Below are 26,286 nucleotides of genomic sequence, written 5' to 3' on the forward strand. Positions count from 1 at the left end.
TGTTCGGGTGTTTCGGCCGTCCCTCGGCAGTTGACAGATCTTCAAACATGGCGTCACGTGTCCAAGCGTCGCGTCGGGAAGTTCGAGTCGTTCCACTGATTTTGATGTACACGATGTTAAAGAGGTCGAGGAACAGATAATTGAGGAAGGGAGCTTTTGTATCTGCAAAGGCGCGGAGACTGAGTTGATGATAGCTTGCGATCACAAAAAAAAAAAAATGCCATACATCGTAGAGCAGCATTGTTAACACGCCAACTTTTTCCAAATCCAGTTCTTGGTTCTTGCCATGTTTTATCATGTTGTACTGGCATTATGATATTAAGGTTAAATAAGAAAGCATAGCTTTTAACTGATACGTCCATGACTTTAATGAATGGTCGCGATATAAAACAACACGTACGATGCATTGAAACAAAGCGTCGCAGCGTCGCCTATGGCGTCGCGTCGCGTCATTAAACACCCGGGAAACGATACAAGTTTAACTCACACTCACGGCAGTGCTGCAATCTATGGGGGCCCGTTCTGGTCAAAATTATGTTTTATTAATTTTAGTATGTTAGAATTAATTTTATGTAGACTGGAATTAATTTACTAGCACCTCGAATTAATTGTATGTTTCTTTTAATTAATTTTTATATGCTTTAATTAATTTTGTGTAGTCATGCCGAATTAATTTTATGTGTTCCAATTAATTATTTCTGCTTATCTTTGCTGTAATTAATTTTATGTAGTCTAGAATTAATTTGCTAACATTTCAAATTATTTATATGTTTTTTATGTGGCGGAATTAATTTTATGTAGTCTAGATTTAATATATTAATTCCTTCAATTAATTTTGGGTTCAAAATGTTTTCACATGCTGCAATTAATTTAATGTGTGCTAGAATTAATTTCTACTAGTGTCTTGAATTAATTTTGTGTTCGGTCGAAATAATTATGTGTGTTCGCTCGAATTAATTATGTGTTCGGTCGAAATAATTATGTGTGTTCGCTCGAATTAATTATGTGTTTGAGCGAATTAATTATATGTGTTCGCTCGAATTAATTATATGTGTTTGCTCGAATTAATTATATGTGTTTGCTCGAATTATTTTCGGCCGATCCCACAGTCCTTTGCGCACACTTTCTTAAATTAATATGGCGGCTCCCGACCGGAGTGGTACTATTCAGGCGCTCGAACCGTGATCTGTGAAAATGGAAATCAATAAACTGATCACAAAAACTTTTGTAGTGTCTCCTGTCTGAGGGATCGTGTATGTGATTGCCCATAGAGCAAAGCCCGACCAATTTTGTGTTTACGTCAGACGCGAACGTTCACCCTTTCTATCGGGCTTTGCCAATCACCGTATACTGTAGCCCTGCGTACAGGTCTGTGTGTTCCCGGCGTTATACGGCCTCCACCACAGCCCTGCAACGGTCTATGGAGATGATGTGGTGGAGGCCGTATCACGCCGGGAACACACAGACCTGTACGCAGGGCTACGTATACTGCAGTGTATAGTGCAGTGTACATATAAGCGTACGCAGCATTCAAAAATGAAATCTGCCGAACAGTTATCTACAAATATGAAAAACAATAAAGAACTTAACAATGACCACCAGGAATGTCTCCAAGCTTGATTACTGTCAAATGTCCCTAATTACAAATATAGCATTCACCTCTACCTGTATACAGATCGACCCGCTACGCGAAGCCGGCCTGTTATCTCCTCCGGTATACAGGCCGGCTTCGCATAGCGTGTCTATCTGTAGGCCTATAGAGATGAAACTGCCGAATTCTATATTTGTAATTAGGGACATTTGACAGTAATCAAGCTTGGGGACATTTCCTGGTGGTCATTGGTTAAGTTCTTTATTGGTTTTCATATTCGTAGATATCTGTTCGGCAGATTTCATTTTCGAATGTTGCGTACGCTACTGCACTGCACTACAGTATACTGAGTATACGGTGATTGGCAAAGCCCGATAGAAAGGGTAAACGTTCGCGTCTGACGTAAACACAAAATTGGTCGGGCTTTGCTCTATGGGCAATCACATACACGATCCCTCAGACAGGAGACACTACAAAAGTTTTTGTGATCAGTTTATTGATTTCCATTTTCACAGATCACGGTTCGAGCGCCTGAATAGTACCACTCCGGTCGGGAGCCGCCATAATAATTTAAGAAAGTGTGCGCAAAGGACTGTGGGATCGGCCGAAAATAATTCGAGCAAACACATATAATTAATTCGAGCAAACACATATAATTAATTCGAGCGAACACATATAATTAATTCGCTCAAACACATAATTAATTCGAGCGAACACACATAATTGGTTCGACCAAACACAAAATTAATTCAAGACACTAGTAGAAATTAATTCTAGCACACATTAAATTAATTGCAGCATGTGAAGAAATTTTGAACCCAAAATTAATTGAAGGAATTAATATATTAAATCTAGACTACATAATTAATTCGAGCGAACACACATAATTATTTCGACCGAACACAAAATTAATTCAAGACACTAGTAGAAATTAATTCTAGCACACATTAAATTAATTGCAGCATGTGAAAACATTTTGAACCCAAAATTAATTGAAGGAATTAATATATTAAATCTAGACTACATAACATTAATTCCGCCACATAAAAAACATATAAATAATTTGAAATGTTAGCAAAATTAATTCTAGACTACATAAATTAATTACAGCAAAGATAAGCAGAAATAATTAATTGGAACACATAAAATTAATTCGGCATGACTATACAAAATTAATTAAAGCATATAAAAATTAATTAAAAGAAACATACAATTAATTCGAGGTGCTAGTAAATTAATTCCAGTCTACATAAAATTAATTCTAACGTACTAAAATTAATAAAACATAATTTTGACCAGAAGGGCCCCCATAGCAATCCGCTGCACCATACTCAGTACATGATTGAAAAGTTTGTGATCAGAACTTTCATTCTAACAGGAAAGGTTCCTGCGATCGAATGTAAAGTATATAAAAAACGACGTTAAAATTACCAAGATTTTGAGAATGAAAAACTTAAATTCCTTGTAACTTCACTTTTTTGTGGACGGAACGTGTCGGTTCTCACACTGTCATGACGCACTTGACCCAAGCTACGCAAATACAGTCTTTGCGCATGCGTTATGACACTGTGGAGAAACTGAGTCGCATGAGCAAACCAGGTTAATTTCACTCGGTTCGGTTGCGAAGGTACCGTCGGCAACGCAGATGGCGGGAAAGGGTGTTAAACAATGGTGCACAATAGTAATAAACGTAATTATCTCAGTTGTGACTCCTTCTCTACTACCTCCATGGTTTGTCGAACGCATTCAAATTTAAGCGAAGAAAATCATCGATCAGATTTTGACGTGTGCACGTGTCTGAGGTTGACCTAGTTTGTAAGTGTGATACGTTAATCAAAGTAGTCGAAAGTGTGAAAATAGATACAGTGTTTCACATTCGTTGCACGCAAAGAGGTCAATAATCGTAAACAATTGTGGATCATACCATTTCTACTAGGGATTACTACTACTGTTACGTTTGTGAATGCAACAAATTTACGCGAAGAAAATCATCAGATTTTTGTATCAAAGCGAAAAAAACCTGAAAAGTAATGATGTACATTAAATAAAAAAATAATGAAACAGAGTTATTTTTTATGATAGTCATTTTATTTATTTCATGATCCCCATCGTGCAGAATGGAAAATTCCTGGCTCCTGCTTCATCTGTCAATCATTGTCGGCATTGTGTGGCAAACTCTAACGTTGACTTTGCGTTCTTCTGGATCATTCCACCTGCATTTTAGTAGCGTAAATAGGGGGATACGGACATATGTCGCCGAAGTAATTATCTTAGAAGTGTAACTTATTTTATTTTGTACGCTATATAAACTTTTTGACCTTTGCGTAGGTAATTTTTTTCAAGGGGAGTCAAGTTGAAATGCCGTAGACAAAGGTTGAGATGAAATTTAAAATTCTTAATAACGGCCCACCCCCCAAATAACCGCCCATGGGCGGTTTTTCGAGTGGGCGTACTCTCAGAAAAATCCGGTACCATTGTGATAAAACAGAAAATACTGATTTCAGATTTAATCACATTTTATCCACATGAAAGTTTTCTTGTGAAAACAACTATTCCAGGGGCAGGTTACTGCCATTGAATGTCAGAGAGTGGTATATCACATGCATATATTAAATATCTCAAGTTCAAAATTTTGTTTTTATTTCTCAGACCATTTCTGTATTGGAAGAGATTAACCAATTGATGGAACCTTTACGCCATGCCACTGCATATGATGTCTATCTTGCATGTCCTGACATTCAAAACCTTGTTACTGCTATTCAAAGTGAAGTTTATGAAAGAGTAGCGTTGGAATCCAGTCGTCAACCTTCATACAGACCAGTTGTTCTGGAAGACCAAATCTCCCTCTCAAGTGAACCACTTGATTTTTGAGATATTACTTCAAAGGCCAAAGATGTCCAGGAAAGATGTCTTTTTATACAGAGGCAAGATGAACTTTATACAGTGATGTACTGTGACTTCAAAACTTGTAAGTTTCTGTGGTTGTATCCTGTGAATACAAATAAAGATAGAATACCACATACTTCAATTACTTAACTAAAACTGTTACAGTATGCAACTCCATTTATGAAGATAACATCTATCATGAGAGTGAGCTTTGTAAGTGGTTCTTTTATTTTATATTCAGACATAATGCAAAGACATGTAGAAAAGTGACTGTTACTTGACAGATCAATGGAGACTACCGTGTTACTTGTTTTCAAATGTCTCACTCCTAATCATTGTATCTTTTTGTTTTTACTGCAAACTGTGTAGTTTAAATTGATTTCATCATCATATGTACTGTAACATGTAACATTGTATGAAATCTTGGTCAGTTTTTATGGGATTTTACCATAAGATTTTCCACTGTTAAATCTTAAGCTTTTAGAATTTTCTAAATACACCAGATTTCAATGACAAGAAATGCAGGTCATAATTCACAGTCTGAGAAATTGGGCAATATTTGATATGATAGTTTAAAGAGTGAAAACCACTTAGGCTTTTACAACAGACTACAAACAGAAAAATATTGCCAAATAATTCATATCTTACTCATGTCTTTTATTTATTAAATCACTAGAAATTGATCAAGAAATTCTTGTCAAATGATGTTTACACTTTTCATTTTGAAAGGATTGTACTTCAATGATAATGTTGATTATTTTCAAGATATTTACACAATGTAACACATGTATAGTGATGCATTTGCATTTGGCGCCATGTTGTTGATATGAGGTATTTATGTACAATGCATATATATTTTTTAAAAACTCTGTATGAGTATTCTAAACAAAGCAACTTTTCCTTTGTAGATAGATGTAAATAAGTGAAATCACTTTTTTTATCTTGTCTTGTACTTCTTGATTCAAAACTGGTATAAATGTACATATTCAGAAACTTGTTTATATGTAGATAGGATTTCATTTCTTTTATGATGTACAGTACATATTTTGTAAAGATGGCTGATGTACATATCTGTAAACATGTAAAAAATTTTGACTAATTGACGGTGAATGATTAACTGTTCTGTCTTTCTACACTATGATGTAGACTTTGTAATTTGTTTGTAACTTTAAATAGCAATGTTAAACCACAATGTTGAATACTTTATTAAATTGAGAAATAAAGTGAAGAAGAATCAGCCTTGTAAATTCAAATTGGCAGTCGTGTTGTTGTCGTTTTTAAAGATATTTATGTTGGCCAAGTTGTTTATTACTGTGTTACTTGGGTGTCCTTCCCTTTGTCTATTAATTACTGTGTGTTTACATTCCTCCAAGTATAGTGTCATTTTAATTTCAATAATGTATTATGCATCTTAATTTAAATATGTATGCAATGGTGGATGTTTTTATGTCAGATTACCATCACTGTATGTCTAGTCTATTACCTCCAAGTCATTAGAAAATGCTTAAAGGCCTGCATTGGTGCCAGATTGCCTCATCAGAAAATTTACCCACAAGATTACAATTTCGATGGAAAACAAAAGGCTATCACACCTCCGTAATCCTCTTACAGACTAGAACAAAGGCGATTCCAGGGATCGCCAAAAAGGCCTTTAAAATATGCCATCATAACAAAAAAATGTCCCCTCCCAGATATCAAATGGTTTACCCCTTACCCATCTCCCTTATTGTTTGTGAGTTCCCCTTATTTTTGATTCATAAATAATGTCGCAAGGTGCGAGATGTGTGAAGGCAGGTTTAGTCCTCATATTCATCGTCAAAGACGTGTTCTCAGGCAGGTAGAGGCACATACATCCTTTTGTAGCTCCACGGAGGCACACAGTGGTGCTCTTGAACAAAAATTTTGTCTTGCCAGTGATGTGATTGAAGTAGATCTTACAACAGTTTGACACAAGGCATAGGGTAACATCTCAACCTTATCTTAGTCCCAGAAGTTATCACTAGATCAATGGTTTGAGCAGGTGAAAGTCTTTGCACTGACAGTATACTGTCTGTATCACAGGCACCACTGTGGTTGATAGCGCTTTTCATTCTTTCATTCACAAAAGAATGAAATAAAATGTTAACATATTTAACTAAAATGCTAACAAAATCAAAGAATGACATGGAAGAATTAATTAGTCAACACAACTAATAATCAGGGATTTTATGGGTTGGTCAACACTGCGAAAGATAGAAAAGTAACTACTACATGTAAAAGATTCCTTTTTCATGTACATCTCTATCTTTCGGATTGTTCACCAACCCATAAAATCTCCGATAAGTCAACGGATTAGCATAATTAGTTGTGTTCACTAATTTAATTACAAGATGTGTATATGAGAGATAAATGTCCTTGTAATGGGGTGTAAAATAAATAAAGAGCCTAGCTGCAGTATAGTAGCTCGAGGTTTTGCCTGGGTATTTGGGTTGAACGGCAAAACCTCGAGCTACTGTACTGCAGCTATAAAGAGCCAAGAGGCTAGGTTAGGTTATATAATCATTTTTTTATTTCCTCAGATCAGTCAAAGCATGAAGAAAATGAGAGGAACTGATAGATAAAACTGTGGGGGAAACCTCATTAATATTAATAACGTCTGGTCCATCTGAGCCGTGCTCTTTGACGGTCGTACTCAACTGCACTGCGGTCGCCCCATAATGCTATGCGATACAAGCAGCTAAATAGGGGTCAAAATTTGCATAATGTATGCGACCTCAACGCTCGGCCAGCAACAAGTGTACACAAAGTTGAGTGGGAACAATAACCGATTACTGGTAAGTTAGCTTTGAAATCTCAAGAAATGTAACGTTTCTTCAAATAGAATGTACTGCCATGTTAGACATATTAATAGTCAGCGTGGATAAGCGTTTATTGTCGGTTAACTTTCCCTCAAATATAACAAAATGTCACACAATTCACGAAGTTTGCTATCGCATGCCAGAACTGGATCTGTACCAATGAGCACCGTGTCGTGCACTCCGCTGCCTGTTTGTGTCCAGGTCTTGTCTCGCAGTTGAATGAGGTTCGTTGCCATGGTATTATAGAAGTAAGTTGTTTATATACCTAGTAGGGTTAATATAATTCTCTGCCAAAATATGAATCTCCGAAAGAAATGTTTCGATTTCTTTATATGAGTGGCCGTTGGCGATAGGGTTCAAAATTCTCGCCAAAATTCTTGTTGGGGTTTCTGCGTTCAATTGGGTGGTGCATGTGGTGGGAGAACCATGGATCACGGGTCTATGAAATCAGTTCCCAAGTGTCATACTCTTATTATGTTGTAGTGGTCGAAGAATGCAGGGTTGTGAATCACAATGTGATGTGTATGCACAGAACACATGTAGAGCGCTCAAGTTTGCCGAGTGTCTTTTCTGGAACAAGTCAATACAATACGATCTTCCTGTGGTGGAGGGGCAGACCACAGTCCCTCGTGGACTATTCAGCTCTGGGACTATTCGCCCCATAGACGAGTGTACAGAAGCGAGAAACAACCCAAGTCTGGAAACAGAATGGCTATAAAAACCACGCCATGTCACATTCCGTGTCCGATTTCACTGTGAAAATTAGCAAGTTCATCTATCATTTAACTGTCGACCGTTCCCTATCATTCTCAAAATTCATACCTGGTACTTAATTTGCTTCATAAATGCACGTTTCGTGTGATTTTCGGCCGAATTTGACGCACACATCGCTAAAACATAAGCGTGAGCAACATTCCGGTCACCTCACAGTGGACGTTGGGCACCTCCACTTTACTGACGTTTAGCGCCGCGTACCCATGAGGGGTGACTGGAAGGTTGTTCATGCCTTATGTTTTGGCGAGGTGTCTTCTGAACTCGGCCGAAAATCACACGAAAATTCATACCTGATACTTCATCTGCTTACAAAATGCTCATTCCGTGTGATTTTCGGCCAAGTTCGAGAGACACCTCGCCAAAACATTAGCGTGAGCAACATTCCAGTCATCCCTCATGGATAGGCGGTGCCAACGTCAGTAAAGTGGAGGTACCCAAGAGGTTACCGGAATGTTGCTCACGCTTATGTTTGACGATGTGTCCGTCGAATTCGGCCGAAAATCACACGAAACAAGCGTTTTTGAAAGAAAATTAAGTACCAGGTATGCATTTTGAGAATGATAGGGAACGATCGACGGTTACATGATAGATGAACTTGCTAATTTTCACAGTGAAATAGGACACGGAATGTGACATGGCGTGGTTTTTATAGCCATTCTGTTTCCAGACTTTCATTGTTTCTCGCTTGTGTAAACTCGTCTATAGGGCGAATAGTCCCAGAGCTGAATAGCCCACGAGGGACTGTGGGCAGACAAACGGAGGTAGGAATGGCCATTCCAACTGAACCCCTGGGAATGCTCAATATAATGTGCTCTGTGATAATAATATTACATGGATAAATTTATATAACATTTCTTTAGTGTCCATGCGGCGAAGTTGTGATCCACAATGCTATACCAAACCTGAACGAACGATTTTACAGGTCAAAGATTCTGTTACATGTAACAGTTGTTTGGTAAATCATCTCTGCTACCTCCATGGGTAAATTGACACTGGAAAATTTGGCAACAATAAAATGAGACATGTAAAGTTAAATGAAAATGATTGTACACTTAACCCTCTGAGTGCTGTAAATTTTTCCCACACAAATTTTAGTGCAACAGTTTACCAATTATTAAGAATTTTTCTGTAATTTTTTTGATAATTTTGGACCAAATGGACATCGCGCTTTGTTGGGTACAGTTTTTAATCTAAATTTTGGCAAAAATCTGAAAAAAATTGACTAGGTATACTTTATAACGGCGACAAAAATTGATTTTGGCGCTCAAAAAGTTAACACACACAAGGTTGCCCCAACCCTAATATTCATTTACAAGTAAATTATAGATACAGTATTAGAAACAAGGTTTATCATTGCTATTGCAATTGATAGCAATTAACATTAAAATAATTAATAAGAGAGTTTTACAAAGGAGAATGGTTACCAGTGATTGTGTACAAAATGCTTGAATAGAGAGTGCCTAATCAGAAATTGAAGGACATAATTTAATCTGAACTGGTGTAAAATACACCAGGATCCTACAACAGCCAGTCACTTAAGTAACTTGATCTATATACAGTTGAAGCAAAATAAGTGGTGCATACATGTTGTTAGTGGATGGAGTGATTTCCAGCCACATTGAATACATTAAGATCAACTTACAGAGTTGTTGAAAACAATGTCAGTGAAGGATGTCACGGTTGCTACCATGAAAGACTCCACTATTCAGTGCAGAGTCATTGTAAAATTAGAAATGCATTTAAAGAATAAAGTGAGGGTTTAGTTACCATGCAACTTGGAATGTACCTGCAGTGAGGGCGCAAACCAAACTGAATTTGAAAATATCCAAGTAACAAAATGGATTGCTGTGTTGACAATGCCAAGCAAATAAAGTGTCAATTGCAAGCATTAGGTAAATAAGTGTTCATTGAGTATGGCTCGTCAATACTTCATAGTGTGCTGTGTTTATAAAAGACTGTATATTTATAGATATTTAATTCTGCATTTTTAAGTACACTTAAAAAAACTTCATTGAGACAGTATGTAATAGTTGACCAGTAAGCAGAATTGTGCTCAGAGAGATATTTATTTTAATTTACCAATGTCATCTGTACATTGTGACAAAATATCATAGAGACTAAGTTCCTTCTTTACACAAGTATATATGCTACAACTGTCTTTCACAGGTATTGTCAGCAATGGCCTATGAAGGTGTTACAGATAAGCCTTGGGATAGGTTTGGCAATAAACCATAGAGTCTATGGTTTGGGTGAAATATCTAAAAAGAGTCAAGCCAAAAGTCACAAAGGCTAGAATAGTTGGTCCAAGTGGGAAATGCACAGAGAAAAATTATATGCATAACTTGTCTGAGATGTTTATTAGGTCATAAAGAATTGTCAGTTAGTGAAATATTACCATGTTGAAAATATTCAATAATTATGCAGTACTAGGTACAGTCCCATTCAACTATTGAAGCTTGGTACTAACAGCATGCAATTGCATTTTGAGTTGCCTGGACTGTAGTTCAATGTGTTGAATATATGACGAGTGGTGAGTGTTGATTCTGAACAGCTTTATTGAACTGAATTATAGCTGATAAGTGGCTGTTCAATGCACACTCACCAGTTGTCAAATTCAGATAAAGTTTCGATATATTATCAGCATTAACTACTGAATTAATAATAGTGACATCAGCTCAGGGAAGACAATTCATGAAGTTGTTATAATAGCATAAGAAAATAGTGACAACATTGACAGAGATGGAAGCCACTTTTAATTTCTTGCTGCAAAACCCACATACTGTGTTTTCCCTCTCTAACTCACGTGCAAAGCTGGTTGGTGGCCACTACAAGTATTGTTCTAAGTGTATGCAGATTGAATTCCATTTATCTTTCTCAAACCTTACATGTATAAACACCAGGTACATATCAGGTGTATTCAAAGCAGGTAGTATGTCTAAATGGCAAGCTGACCTGAACATCCACCATTCAAAGTCAGTGTACTCAGAGAGAAATGTCATTTTGCATCCACAGAATAGAAGAACCCTGACACTTCCTTCCCCTGTCAAGACAAAAAATCTGAAGAACTTGTTGTTTGTCTCATCAGGGATTTTTGGAAAGATTCTTGAAATTACAGTTATTTATGGCATGTTACTAAATTCCAAAGAGTTGTTTTTCACTTCTAATAATTTAAAGTAAAATCTACTTTTTCTTGACGATAAAAGTTCAACATTGTCTTTCTCAGAAAGCCAACAGTACTCTGGTCTGGTTATACACTGTGCATTACTTGTGAGTGGTTATACTCCAATTTTCACTTGTGTTGTGATTCAAATTTGTTGTAGTTTGGAATGTCCTGAGAACTACGTCAAAATTTTATTGCCATCAATATTACATTGCCAGGTATTCTGTGAAAGATACAAAACAAAGTGGAAAGTGACATCAGTACATTTAATTTAAAATTCACCACCTTCTTTCACTCTGCTAGCAGTGAATTCATACATACATGTAGGGTACATGTATTAATATTTATAGGTCAGTTCATTCACACAAGATACCGCAATTCATCAGTTGAACAATAAAGTTTGGAAAAAATCACAGATGCGTGCAGAAATATCCCAACATTAGAAAGCAACATGCACATAATTGTTGTGAATTTAAAGGTTACAGAAAGTTTTAAAGTTTCAAAGTCAGCATAGTTTTGTGTGTGTGATCATGGTCTACCTGCTTGATTGATCAGTGTACTGGGCTGAATATGTTGAAATTTATATAGTGAATACCTCAGTCAGTATTGATGTAACAACAACAAAGCTTTTTAGGGATGGACCATTAGATCTTGGGAGGGGGTGATCAAAAACAGAAAAAAAAAATTTCAAATCAAAAGCTTAGGAAAAAATCTTCAGACAAGTTTGCAAAATAAAAAATAAAATCAGAACGCAAAAAAGTGATAAATCTGACAGTTTACTTTGAAAAAAAAAATTAGCACATCATGATTCACTTGGAAAAATAAATTTCAAAAATTTACAATTAAAAAAAATATTCACAATCTGATTGTGACCACCCCCACCTCCCAAGATCTAATGGTCTGTCCCTTACTTGATTGCCTCAGTTTCCATCATAATATGTCACTTGCTTGACAAGTTTCTTGTTGAACATTATTGGTTTGATTTTGTGCCATGATTGGCAAAGTTCTCTTTTCATTATCACTCCTTAGGACACATTGTAATATCTGAAAACTTCGTTAACATGATCGATAACGTTTTGTTATCTTTTTTTTTCCATAGGTGTGTGACACAGTCTTCTATTTTTTTCAGTGACATGAAAAATGCCTGGACCAGTCGTAAGATAATTGAAAGAAAGTACATTTCTTCATGCAATAATGGCAACCACAGTGGCAGCAGTCATAAAACTAGTCGCACATAACATGTTGTTCTTCGCTGTGAACTTTACGGGAAGCAACGCCAAGAGGTAAATCTTAGAAATCAATGAAGATTATTGAAGTTTACAACAATTGGGAAATTCTTGTCAATAGACCAGACCTTTGTGACTATTGTTTCTTCTTGTAATGTGTGAGAAAGTCAATATCTGACACAGACTGGCCAGTGCCAAAGCATACCATAGCAGATTGCAACTGTAAACAACAGTCATGGATGCTGATAAAGTTGATGGGGCTTTTGATGACAGTGGTGAAAATGAAGATAAAATGAAAACCAAGGACGGTGACATGGAAAATCAGAACATACAGGACTCTATTGATGGTAAAATGTCAGTCAGGGCAAAGGATGATAGCAAGAATCTGTTAAATGAAAAAGAAAATGTGAACACTGATCAAAGTGAGCATGATGAAGATGAGCATAGACATGGGGAGAATGAGTTTCAGGAAAACCCAGATGATGAAAGATTGGCAAATGAAGAAGCCAGAGATGAGTTCCCTACTGAGACTAAACCACCAGGGAAAGATAGCAAGGAAAATGTTGATTTTAACCAGATAGTCTATGGATTTCAACCGAGAGGCTATTACGAACATAATAAAATGTTGACAGATTTGGTGGATGGTAAGTAACTTCCGTATTTATCTGTTTTAGTGTTCTATATTAATATGAGTAATAACTTCTTGAGCATCTTGCACTCTTTTTGTCATAAGGTTAGATGCAAGATATCCCTTATTTGTTGCTGTTGTTGTTGTTGTTCTAGGGAGTATCACAAAGACCCTTTTGCAAATCTTAGTAAAGGAAATGATTACATTGTATTTATAGTCACGTTCATGACAAAGTTTGAAAAGAGTGCTTTGTTAAATACATGACTAAAGTGGTATATGAGGCGAGAATAATTTTGCAGGTATTTAGTATTTTGCATCAGTTTACCTAGAAGATATTGTACACTAAGTACCTTGTATGTATATGTGCACTATTGTGTACCAGTGTTCAAAACAAAACTGCTGCTTAATCCTTTCACAACCATGGTTTGGTCCAACCCTATCGCTATCTGTGAGTGAGTCTGAACCTGCTGACATGGAATCGGGGTGAACTAGTAAAAAAGGAATTGACTCACGTACTGAGAAACAGCCAACATGTATTGTTCCATGTCAGCATGTTGTGGAGGGGACATTTTTATCTCTAATGTTTACCAAACACTGCCAGAGAATTGATTGGAATAGTTTTCCATGAAAATCTGTCAAAGCTAATGTTTTCATGAACTGTTTTTCTGCATCCTGTTTCTTTGCTGTCACTATGCACCTGGAAACTTTCCAGCCATGGCCACAGGAAAATATAAAAGTTGATAGTTTTGGGGTAACTTTCACAATTGATATAACTTTCACAATTGATCAAAACAATAAGATTTTATTTGTCTACTTAAGATAAGATTTCAAAATCAATAGTTGTTGGCACAGAACATGTGAATGTGTCTTTATTGCTGCTACTACGGAAGATTTTCAAAGTGTATCTATAGTCTCTTCAAGCTGTCTGATGTAAATCACCAATGATAGGTATTGTTTGACTTTACATCATCCAAACAATGTGTCCTACCTTGAATTGTCATCTCTGAATACGTGTACCTGTGCATGGTCAATAGCAGTAGGCAATGGTATGTTCCCTGCAGATGATAAACAATCCTATCTTCCCTACAGATGACCAATGTTTGTTTCTTTCTATGTAAAGTAAAACAGCCATTACCACTTATTCATATTATACAATACTCATATTTTTATTCACAAAATACGGGCCTGTATGGACGAGGGCTCAGTGAGTGACGTATTGGACGAGCCGAAGGCGAGTCCAATATGTCACTCACTGAGCCCGAGTCCATACAGGGCCGTATTTTGTGTATAACCCTATTATTATACACCGCCACCCATTAATTGTCCGTATAAACTAATTCTATGGTAAATTTTGAGGGATGCGGCACACGCGATATGAGTGGAACGCGCAATCTGACTGCTCCGTAGTAAGCTTACAAGTCCCTTGCGTTGGCATGAAGCCAATTAATTTTCAGTGCAGTACAAGCAAACTTCGCTGAATGTTTTCGATTTAATTAGTTTTTTAAAATAAAAATCAATTGCATTTAGACTCAGTTTGTGTTTAGCGTGTTTTAAACCTTATACTACGAATACATTTGGTGGAAGTTTCTATTATGTCTATAACTCACCGTAAAATAGTTTGTTTACATCCGATAATCGCTAGATCAAAGGTCAAACAGGCGCGTCGCGTGTCTCCCGTATTTGGGACTTCCGTGTACTATACAAAATATGGAAAGTTATTGGACGGTCAAACTCCCATAGGTTACGGCAGCAGGTGTATGATAATCATATTTACATTCTTAAATAAGGTTTGTAAATAGAGCTGAGTAGACATTGGATAATCAACCACTTGTCTTATTTTACTCTGCAAAGTCATATATACAACTTCTCACATGGCACAATTATTGAAACATTTGGAGTAGAGTCTAACTGCCGTCTTTATTTGAATTAGGTAATGAATCAGTCAACTGCAACAAGAATTTTTAGTACTACAATATTTACCAGTAGTCCTGAAAATTCCATTTTTTGAACTCGTCCAAGACTCCACCATGTGATTTATCTGGTATCTTTGTTTTTCTTTTTTTACCTGCTTAAATTTAACTACCATAAACAATTCTGTAACCATGAATATACAAGGTATAAAATTGATATGAAATTGTTTTTCTTTTATTTTTACGCTCCCATATATGCATATGTATATATGCAAATGGGAGGTATTCGTAAAAGGTGGAAAAATGGCGTCTGTGTGTATGTATGTAAGTATGTATGTATGTCTGTTAGTCCGTCCGAATCAAAAACTCCTAAACCGTAGCACCTACTGTCCTAGTATTTGGTGTACAGGTGCACCTAGGGGTGGAGATGTGAATTTGTTCAAATGAACATGTCAGTGCCAAAAATATGCAAATGAGGGGGGAAAAGGAAAAATCCTACAAATGGCTAAAACTCAGTAAGCATTGGTCAGATTTGGTTGAAACTTGGTATGCAGATTTCTTTAGGTATTCTAAATTATGTTGCGAAAATTGGGATGAAATTTGCATGTTTGTATTTTTAGGGTATTTTTTCCTTTTTTAGTCAAAAAATCTTGTTTTCTGAAATCGCTCGTCTAGATGCTATGAAACTTAATATTCATGTTCCTCAGAATGACTTCAGTCATGCTTGTACAAATTGTATTGATATTGTCATATTTGTAATTTTGGGCAATTTTCCAATTTTTGATAAAAAATTTTTTAATCCAAAAACTGCTGATTTGATAGCTTTGATACATGTATTTGGTATACAGGTATCTAAGATTAATCTCAATATAATGTATTGAAGGTATGTTGAAACTGGCAATTTTTTTTTATTTGGGGGCAATTTTTGCCTTTTTTGGTCAAAAATTTTTCTCCAAAAACTTCTGATCTGGTAGCTTTGATATCTAGTGTACAGGTTCCTAGGGTTTATGTTGATTAGATATATTTAAAATTAGGATGAAATCTGCAATTTTGTATTTTGGGGGCAATTTTTCTCATTTTTGGTCAAAAAATTTGTTTCTCAAATTTACCAGTCTGATTGCTTTGATATTTAGTAAACCGGTCCTTAGGGTTTTTGTTAATAAGATATATTGAAATTAAGTGTGAAATCCGGAATTTTGAATTTTTGGGGCAACTTTGCGAAACTTTAAGTTTTACTGGGATATCTTTCATTTTGTATTTTTAAGATTTTTTTTGGTAATTTTATACCTACTGGAACTAAGAGTATATAAATAATGTGGTGATTTAGTAAGCATTTGATATGGTAAACTGTATTTGGTGTTGAAATGCGGCAAAAATATCCTGGCAGATTTTGAAAAAATTCCTAACAAATGCCAATAAAAAAAAATTCAGCTAGAGAAGGTTTGACAAAAGAAAAGGTGAGAGAGTTGGAAAAAAGAATGTACAATGGATCGGATAAAAAAGATAATGTACAGGTCTCATCGATCTTCCAGACGCCATCCCTTATCAAATGGTCCATCCCCGATGTATTTGTGAGCGCAATTAATCATGCAGTGTATTTTAGTTTAAGATGTCAAGTTAGGTAAGGATTTGAAAGGAATAGTCAAGTTCATCACAGTTTAACTTTATCTCTTGTGTCATCATCCTTGTGTAATAGGTTAAGTTTGTAAGTTATTCCAGATGTGGATGTACCAGCTGTTCTGGAAGAAAACAATGTTTACTTTTTCCTGTAGGGTTTCTGAGTTGATGATTGTATGTTGAAATTTCTCCATGTATCTGGTGTATAGGCAAAGTGTAAGCATTGGTTGCATGTCATGTATTTCAGTCTATGTCAAATATTGTAAATGAAAAATCAAGAACAGTTTACTGTGTCCTTTAAAAGATAACATATTTGTCAATACATAAACTGCCTTGCAGATTGATTGTCTTAAATATTATCACAGAAGTAGAAAAGGAAAAGGAACTATTCAAATTGCTGTAACATATTCACCTCAGTGCCTGTATAGGCCTATACTTAACTATTTTATCATTACATTCAGCTGTTTGTTATATCTTTATCACTCTCCATGGGCCAAGGCACACTTTGGGTCAATGTCATCACTCTGTGCCAGTCTGTGTATGTCAGTCTGTCTGTATATGTATGTCCATGTTTCATACAATTGTTGACTTGTTTTGATAACTATATGGGAGCGAACAGTGATGTTGTCACTATTTTTAATATTACTTCTTAGATTTTATTGATACATCTACATTGAAACATAACTTATATGATTCATAATTTTCTCAATTTGCTATTTGCTAATTTTTTATTGAGCATGTTCATCTCTGATCAAGTTATCTCACATTTTGTGTTTTCATACAGTCCTTCTTCATCTATATGTGTTATTGTACATGTCATGCTCAGGTCATATGCCATTATTGGATCAAATTACTGAAGAGATGGTCATGTATATAATAAATTATTTATTGATGCACAAAGCATTGAAAATAAATTTTTATACCAGGGCCTTGATTGGAAATGACATGTCATCTAGAACATGCAGTATGGTGGTAATATTGTGTAACTTGAATAAATCTTAACACAAGGTACAGAAATGTTTGAAGTATGTTAGATGTAATGCAATAGTTTATGAATTGTATCCAGCGAAAGCTATTGTATTTACATGTGACTTATACCACGTATGTATGCATCAGTATCATGTTAGAATTATGGTGTGCAAAAAAGTTTAGTACAGGTCAAGCCAGTCATCATTGGCCATTGTGGTTAGGGGCCATGCCAGTAGCGGTAACTTGTAATGTTTTTTTTCACTACTTTTGTTTTGTTTGTCAATTGCAAGTTCTTGGTTTACTCCCTAAAGCATGTTGAAACATCTACTATTTAGCTTGTCAAGACAACACCTACATGTATGTATCATTTATTGTTAACTTCCTATGGGGGCTAGGCACCATGGGGCAAATTCTTGATTTTGTTTGTGTTCTTTGAAGCTTTTACATTTGGATTCTAATCCAGACCAGAATTCACTTGTCAACAAAAATGCAGTCTACACATTACCAGCTGAATGGACAAGCTAATTACCATGTATCTCAATATACTTTGGGGAGTAGAACGAAACTGGTTGACATTAAAAACAAAATAACAAAAATCATAAGTTACTAGCGACTTTCCCGTTTAATGTCTGTAATGTGCACTAAATATTATTTTGAATCATGAATATGATGTAAACCACAATCCCTCCATTGGTGGAGGGAGTCGGCCTATGTCTAAACATAATGATTACCACTCACAGTACACTTGTTACACACACATTACATGGTAACTGGTAGGTTTTGTGTACAAGCTGTCTCTATGATATCATTGCTCATTTGTCTATGTTTTATGATGTCCACATCATTGTAAAAATAATTTTATTCTTTTTCCCAGTGACCTTCAATCCAAGGACAAGGGAGTTTATCTTTTTAGATACCAGGGGCATTTGTACATGGAATAAGGATGGACTTGATAATACTGGTAAGATTGCTGTATACTGTCAGACTTCATGCTTTTTCAGAAACTTTTTACAATGAAAAAAAAAATGTTACAATATCTAATATAGGTAAAATGCAATAAAAGATATCATATGAAATGCATAGACTGCTCTGAACGTGCATTTTTTTCAAGTATTTTGAAATGGTTAACCAATGTAGATAGTGAAGATCTTGATCATTAATTTTGAATTGCAAATGTAATGGTCCCAGGAATAACTGACAACTTTTGATCAAAAGCAGCATACAGTATCTGGGTATAATATTCCTGCTGATACCAGGTAGACATCAGCATGATACAAGTTGTTCTGTTTTGACTGTTATTTGTAAGATTCATTTTAGTCAATCTCTGATTTATAATGGACAGGCAAGGAATTGTTGAGCTGTCTTTTTTTGAGGGACAAAGTTTTCTCTGACAACAAAAAATTATTTCATGTTACCCTGTTTCAACTCCCAGTGAGCTCTGTAATGGGATTTCCTGCTAATATGTATTACTTTTATAATGTGTGTACATCTAGAATTGATCAAAATGATATAATTATATGTATTTACTTTCAGAAATTACTTGTAACACTATGTTTTTGGATTTGTACACTCATGGAGATTCCATCCTTATGTTGTTTGCTTTCATCCATTATGGTCTGGGAGAGGGCACATTATTGTATAAATAAAGCTGAAATAGATGTAGAATCCATGATGAAATCTACATACATGTTCATGTCTTTATTGATTGGTTTTTAAGTTTACCCTGTTCATTGCATTGTCATCTGAAATCATGGTAATTTTCACCCCATGCATACTTTCCATTTTTACAGTGAGCAGGCCAATGAGTTTTCCAAAATACCAAAACAGACTTCTACGGAAAGTTGTCTATGCAAGAAAATACAATGTTTACTTTTGTCTGGGAAAGGATTTTTCTCTCAGGGTAAGTCAGCTATACATGTACTACATTAACAGTCACATGAGTAATTATTCAATAATAGCAGCTAATTTGATACAAGGTGTTATTGCTTGTTGTATGAATTAGAGTTATTTTGATCTATTCACAACGATAAATTTTGCTCAAACTTTGGGTCATAACTGTTTTAATTAAAAAATGTTCAAATGCAAGTTCTGATCCACTATCATAGCCACACATCAATCATTCTATGTTCAAATTTTATTGCAAAATTATATTATTTATGATATTGTAAAGTCAAACCACACCCAGATGTAGATACAAGCAAAGGTCTCTGTTATTTAGAATGAATCTCATTTTGGTTACATTTACACAAATTGAAGGCATCTTGCCAAGATGGCAGTGATTCAGGAGCTATACAATTTTATTGAGTATACAACTACAGCACAAATTTATGATGATTGTTTTTTCCCTCCAGGTTTTAAATAGGAACTTTGACGAAACATGTTCTGTCAGCTCTGGTCTGAGCTCTGTCATGTTTCTGCTTTTCAATCCTGTCAGAGATGAACTCATTACTGGAGGAGTTAAAGGAACAAAGGTCAGAAAACAAACCTTAAGCTCCACATTTTCACATGTTGTTGCTTGCAAATCTAATTTTATTTTGTATGACTGTGAATGTTCTGTTGACTGATGTCTACCACTGCACTTGACATTTTGCAACTTATAAAATGACAGTTTATAAATCAACAAATGAAGTATACACTCACGGTGACCATATTTTCAACTTCTCATATGTACCATATCTACCATGAATTATGGTAGATATGAGAAGATACATGTATGATTGTTCATATTCCAATCTCAAAGGCTTGTTATTTCAGATACACTTGTGCCCATAATGCTGTATTGTGGTGACATTTATTACAAAATATCAGCAGATATATTGTACAGTAAACGTCCAGATATCCACATTTAATATCATCAGAACACTTGCAATTTACAAACTAAAAAAGTTACAAAATGGCTACACTGCTCTTTGTCCAAAATTTTACCAACTTTGAAATTTGAAGGGCTTTTAAGAACTAAGATATTGTAGGCGGCTGATTACTGCAATAGTGTGTATAATCCTACATTGTTTTTGTGTTTGGTAGTTACATGAAGTCCTCATAAATTTTAATACAAGCTCCAGCTAAAAGCAGAGGGGCCACAAAGTATGGTATATGTTGCACTGAGTGGTGTGTGTACAGTGCACCCTTTTCAATGATAGGTATTTTGATGTAAACAAACAAAATAGCCACCATGCCATTATATTCTAGATATCAATAAAAGGAATAGTTTGGATAAATAAATGTTATAATATCATATTGGATAGATGAAAAGGCTTTCTTCCTGTATGAGTTGATTTTAGTGACTGTAGTTTTTGTATTGTTTAGTGTCAGCAAATCTGTTCTGACACTGATCGTCCAAGGACCAATAATCAAAATAAATCTAGTGATCCTACAATGTGTTTGGTAGTCCTGCTTTCTGTTCTCAGTCAGAGTTTTGTTATTTATTTCCACAACAACAAAACCAATAGGTCCTGTGTAAAAGAATTGGTGGTTCTTGACCTGGGACCACTGGACTTGCTTACACCTGAATGTTTATGGTAAAAAGTGGAAGTAATATGCACATTGTGCTGTCACTTCAGAAGTGAGATAGTATAGTTTTATCAATGATACATATTTACATTAATATTATCACACTAGTGTACATAGCAGAAAAAATTGAAGCTCCTTAGTTTAGTATTGCACTACTTTTAGAATTCTTGGTATGAGTTGATGAGAAATGAGATGTGAACTTTATCAAACACTCCACTCTTTCTCAGGTCTGACATGGCACAAATGGCACTTATGATATGATACAGGAACAGATGATACTTGAATATAAGCTGTAATTATTTCAAGATTCTACTCTCTATGAACCATAGTACAGTACATCATGTTTGCTGATGTCACTGTCTAGCAAACTTCATTCCAAAAAGAGTTATACATGTAGGTGCTACATTGTAAATATCACATTTGTTAGTTTGAGAAATGTGTATTTGTAGAAGTTTTCAAGTATCTGATAAATGGTTTTTTTACATGATTTTTCAACAGATCTGGGAGTTCCGACAGGTTGCTGATAGAGTGTGGAAAGAAATTAAGCCCATGGCTAATTATGCTCTATTCCTTAAGTAAGTCTGACAAAATATAATTTACATTTTCTTTGATTAATAATCCATGAGATAAACTAGTATTTTGAGTTTAGCTATTCTGCATACTTTTGACTATTTAACAATGACCTTGTCTCTGATATGTAATACTGACTTCATATCAGTCTGAAAAAAGTACCAATTGTTAAGAGAAAACTCTGAAATGCTTTAGACCATGAACACCAAAACTTTTCACATTTTGACCTGCCCACTCCAATACCCTGTAAACAGATCAACAATCACCATTGATAACAATGTGTTCAGACTAAACCACGATGTTGAAAGGAGTAAAATAAGCATAAATAACTCTGTGACATTCTGGTGTATTTTCTTCACAGAGTCATAAAGAAATATAAGCCTGTGTAGTATCTGCAATAATGTAGCAACTAATCATCAAGAATAATAAGTTCATTTCTTGATTATTGTATCTTTTTATTTGTCTATAAAAATTGTTAAAAAACTGATGTTCATGCATTGACATGTTAAGTAACTGTAGCTTCATATCAACAATGAACAATTTCAATTACTTCAGTGATCATCTGCAGTTTCATTCTCTTTTTAAGTCTTCTTAGGTATATTAGCTTTTGCTAGATACTGTTTCTCAGCCTTCTTGTGTTATTTCTGATCAACACATGTATAACAATGAAACAGTAAATTCTCATGTGGGTAACTGGTGAACTTTATGTACTTCGGTGGGTCACATGTCAGCTCTAGTTTATCCACACATTGTATTGGACATCTAATTTGCTCAAAGAGTTGCGTAAATTTGAATCACTAATTCTGTTTGTATTGGTTTCAACAGGAAAGAACTGACAGATGTTGGTGGTAGCTGGGTGAAGAAAGTTGAATTGGATCAACATTTACAACATTTGTATTGCTGTTCAGAAACCAGTGTACACTGCTATGATATGGAAGGAAAATTACTCTTCAAACTTGAAAAGTAAGTTTAACTTATAAATCTTACAAAGTCCATTGTCATTGAATCTTGCATACGATGTCTGTGAATATATAGCGACTGAACTTGAGTCGAAAATAAACTAAAAAATGTTCTGCTTTTTGTTGGAGAACACATAAGTTTCAAACTCTGTACGACCATTTGACCCCTTTTGCATAAGTCACGAAAGTGCCCATCATGATTATTCAAATTTCTCATACGGTCAAAGCCATGCTATGAGAATTCCAAAACTGACCTAGTGTATGCAAACGGCTGCATCGTCAGTAATCCCCCTACTGTGTGCCCATGGTTCTGCAACTTCCCGTTTAATAGCTTGGTTGAACTTGTATTTGTTTTTACCAGTCTTTCAACATGTTCCAAAATACTCAGTGACCTCCCTCATGATACAAACTTAAGTATGCAAAATAACATTCAAAGGCATCACCTTTTCCTCTTCAATGCAGAAAAGATAATAAAGTAATATCTGTATCATAATTTTAGTTCATCAAAACATTACTGCATGTATACCATGTAAGCTCATAAGATAACTAACCGATATACATAATTCTGTTCATTTTGTTTGCAGAGCTCACAGAATGACAATAACAGGGTGTAGGTATTCACTGAAAGCAAGATTACTGGTAACCTCATCAGCTGATGCTGAAGGTAAGTCAAATGTCTGAATGTCTTTGAACAGATATAACAGTTGATTAGAGTACAACTCATCCATGATTTTACCATAATATGATTACATTTCAAATGAAGTATTCAGTGAACAGTTTTAGATATTGTTTACAATCAGACAACATTCAGAGTTAAAAGTTCAAAAGTACAAGTTCTCAAAGATGTTGTGTTGAACAAGACATCCTGTGTCATCTGTGCCTTAACAAATGATAACAGAAGTTGATGTATTAGTGTGGTGACATTGCTGCAGTCTCTTGTGCATTGCCCATGCTCAGAAAATGAACTGCTTCATTTTGAAATATGTACATATGTACCAATTGGAAACAAGCCACAGCAATATTTATTCTAAATCCAATCATTATGTTGAACATATAAACAGTCAATTTTATAACACTTAAGCTGTGCACCTGTATTAAGTAATTAAAAATTGAGATATCCAGATTGTTCCTTACTGATATCAGAACAAGGCCTTATAGTTGATGGCCTAAGTTGTTAAAAGAACAGAGTGTCATACCAATTTTGTCCTATACCCGTCAGTCAATTATCAGATTTATCTAATATAAATATTAGTTATTTGATGAAATTTTCAATGGAAAACAATAGAATGACAAACTGTTAATGGGCTGTTGACACATTCGCTAATGCGAGAACCTGGATTGAGAAGGGCGCCTTTTTAAGCAATAAAGCACACCCAGCGACAGTATACCATGAAATTTTGAAGTGAACTGGTCTTGGTGTGCTTTATTGCTATCATATTATAACAGTATATTGAAATTTTGGCATGGAACGTCAAAAAAAGTGGATTTTTGCTCTTGCCGAGAGCTTGCACATGTGCCAACCGTGCTATATGGTGAATATACTGGTATGATATAATAAAAGGTATTGACTACTAGTATTTGTTGTTTATCTTTCTTTACACCGTATGTTATTTTCATTTATATAGTCAAAGTATGGAGTTTGACTGGTGGCTTGGTGACAACATTCCGTGGCCATGCAAAACCTATCACAAATCTCTTACTACATCCAGAAAGTTCTGCCTTGGTATTGACTTGTTCATTGGATGGTACAGTTAGACTCTGGTCACTTGACATCATGGAATGTCTCTATGTGTAAGTATCTAGCTACATCATGGAATGTCTCTATGTGTAAGTATCTAGTTTAGCTAGAAAATGAAAACCATGGCATAGTGAAATCTGATGAAGCTGCTTGTATTTTGAGGACAACATTCAGTAAAATCATAAATATTATTGATTCGGCTAAGGTGCAAGCAAACGCAAGAATTCATTCTATATTTACAAGTAGAACTAATAATATATCAGACTGAAAGTTATATTGTCTGTGCTCTCCCTGGCCTTTCGAAATGTTAGTAAATTTACGAATTGGGTTCAAAAAATATTAGTAAGCACAAATTGTGTTATTCTGAGCCTGCCAATTTTCAACAAGCACTTCTGGTACTCAATAAATGATTTTAAGGGGATAGAAATGATGAATGATTTCGTTATAGACAAAGGAAAATGAAAAATCCCTTTTAGTTTTTTGACAATGAACACTCATACTTTGATATGCATTTTCAAAAGATCCAGTGAATAACACAGTACATCATGGGTCATGAATGCTTGTAACATTGAAATTTCTTCCTTGTCTCAATAAAGTGTGTAATTTTGGTCAACCGGCCAATGAATGTTATTCAATTACTCGATCTTTATTACACAACATAACATTTTCAAGTATATTGTGACACAAATCATAACTCCCTTTGTGTGTGTAGTCAGTGGTTGATGATTATATATGTTAATATATGAAGCGGTCATTAATATTATCAAATATTATCAGTGTTTGCACAAGTTTTAGATGCTAGAAAATCTGTCCCCTGTTTTTCATATTTGGAAAGCTCTGTTACTTTGAAAGTATGTATGTCATCCATAGGTACTAGATGGTGCCTCTATAGCTGCAGTCATTATGCCATGTTCATCTCTAAAATTCTTTTAAAACGACCACTGATCAGAACATTTGGCAGTCTGCACAAATTTTGTCTCATCTCTATCAAATTTAAGTACGCAAACTGAGACTGGTGATCCTGCTAATGTTTTCTTAGAGACAGTTACACTTTTAAAACGCTGCAGATGATCGTCATTTTTTTTTTGTCTGGATAAACTCTTTGGTCATGGGACTGTGCACAGCATTTTCTCTGGATCATAGAAAACTATCAGTATTCATAACATTTGCTGAGACAGTTTCTTGTAAAATGTTTTGAAGGAAACCTATTAAAATTGGCAAGCTGACTGAAAAATTCAATTTGCAGATCGTCAAATGACAAATCTATGACATCTAAGATTTCCGGCTCGCTTCCACCTCCATGCACAGACAAACACTTTGCAGTACATCGTTCAACCATGCGCGGTCCGGACTGCAGTTCTGCTGTAGTTCGACTATATATCTTTCAGGCTGACTGTTCTTGATCTCTTCTAGCTCGGCGGTTTCATTGTTTCGTATTTTTTTCACATCAGTTGCCGTTTTTTTACCAAACTTTCTTTCCAGCTGAGGATACTATGAATTATCTAAAAGCATTTGTAACTGCCCGCTTCCCTCGATCGGCTTCAACCATCCATTCGGAAAGTTGACAGCATGTGAGTGTTTGGGTGTCTCAAACTACCGTAATGGGATGGTAATGCATGACACACCACTATGAGAGTACAAGACCGGGGATCTTGAAACCTTTTCGCGCATGCTCCTGTTATCACAGGTCGAAGTCCAAAGCTAGCTATCACAATGTGTCGATGCGCCGATGATAGGGGCAGCGTAGGTTTTGAAAGACGAGATATGACAGTGTTTCCCCGGAATTCACAATCTTGACCGAAAATCAGGCTTCAAAAATAACAAAATTGTTCGTAAATGGCCGATCGGGCATTCATTTTTTTCGTAAATTTTCATTTTTGTTCGTAATTTACGAGCGTTACGAGCGACAGC

General features: G+C 35.4%; 2 protein-coding genes across 4 annotated transcripts in view; both read left to right on the plus strand.

Annotated features, from left to right (window-relative positions):
• The window catches only part of LOC139145807 (uncharacterized), a 36,365-nt gene extending 30,635 nt beyond the window's left edge, over positions 1-5,730 (plus strand). For both annotated transcript variants that reach the window (XM_070717191.1, XM_070717193.1), the window contains exon 28: positions 4,241-5,730. In XM_070717191.1, coding sequence (XP_070573292.1) covers positions 4,241-4,462 — 222 coding nt within the window. In that variant the 3' untranslated portion in view covers positions 4,463-5,730. The remainder of the gene's footprint in view (positions 1-4,240) is intronic.
• A 1,498-nt stretch (positions 5,731-7,228) lies between these two features.
• Positions 7,229-26,286, plus strand: part of LOC139145809 (uncharacterized) — a 46,136-nt gene continuing 27,078 nt past the window's right edge. Inside the window, exons 1-10 of one of the 2 annotated variants that reach the window (XM_070717196.1) lie at positions 7,249-7,290; positions 7,458-7,562; positions 12,348-13,118; positions 18,473-18,559; positions 19,389-19,498; positions 19,950-20,069; positions 21,607-21,683; positions 22,504-22,641; positions 23,222-23,301; positions 24,263-24,428. In XM_070717196.1, coding sequence (XP_070573297.1) covers positions 12,710-13,118; positions 18,473-18,559; positions 19,389-19,498; positions 19,950-20,069; positions 21,607-21,683; positions 22,504-22,641; positions 23,222-23,301; positions 24,263-24,428 — 1,187 coding nt within the window. In that variant the 5' untranslated portion in view covers positions 7,249-7,290; positions 7,458-7,562; positions 12,348-12,709. Of the gene's footprint in view, positions 7,291-7,457; positions 7,563-12,347; positions 13,119-18,472; positions 18,560-19,388; positions 19,499-19,949; positions 20,070-21,606; positions 21,684-22,503; positions 22,642-23,221; positions 23,302-24,262; positions 24,429-26,286 lie in introns of both variants that reach the window. The other variant, XM_070717195.1, reaches the window with a different exon arrangement.

The sequence above is a fragment of the Ptychodera flava genome, chromosome 12 (genome assembly GCF_041260155.1).
Source record: "Ptychodera flava strain L36383 chromosome 12, AS_Pfla_20210202, whole genome shotgun sequence".
In the NCBI taxonomy this organism is placed as follows: Eukaryota; Metazoa; Hemichordata; class Enteropneusta; family Ptychoderidae; genus Ptychodera; species Ptychodera flava.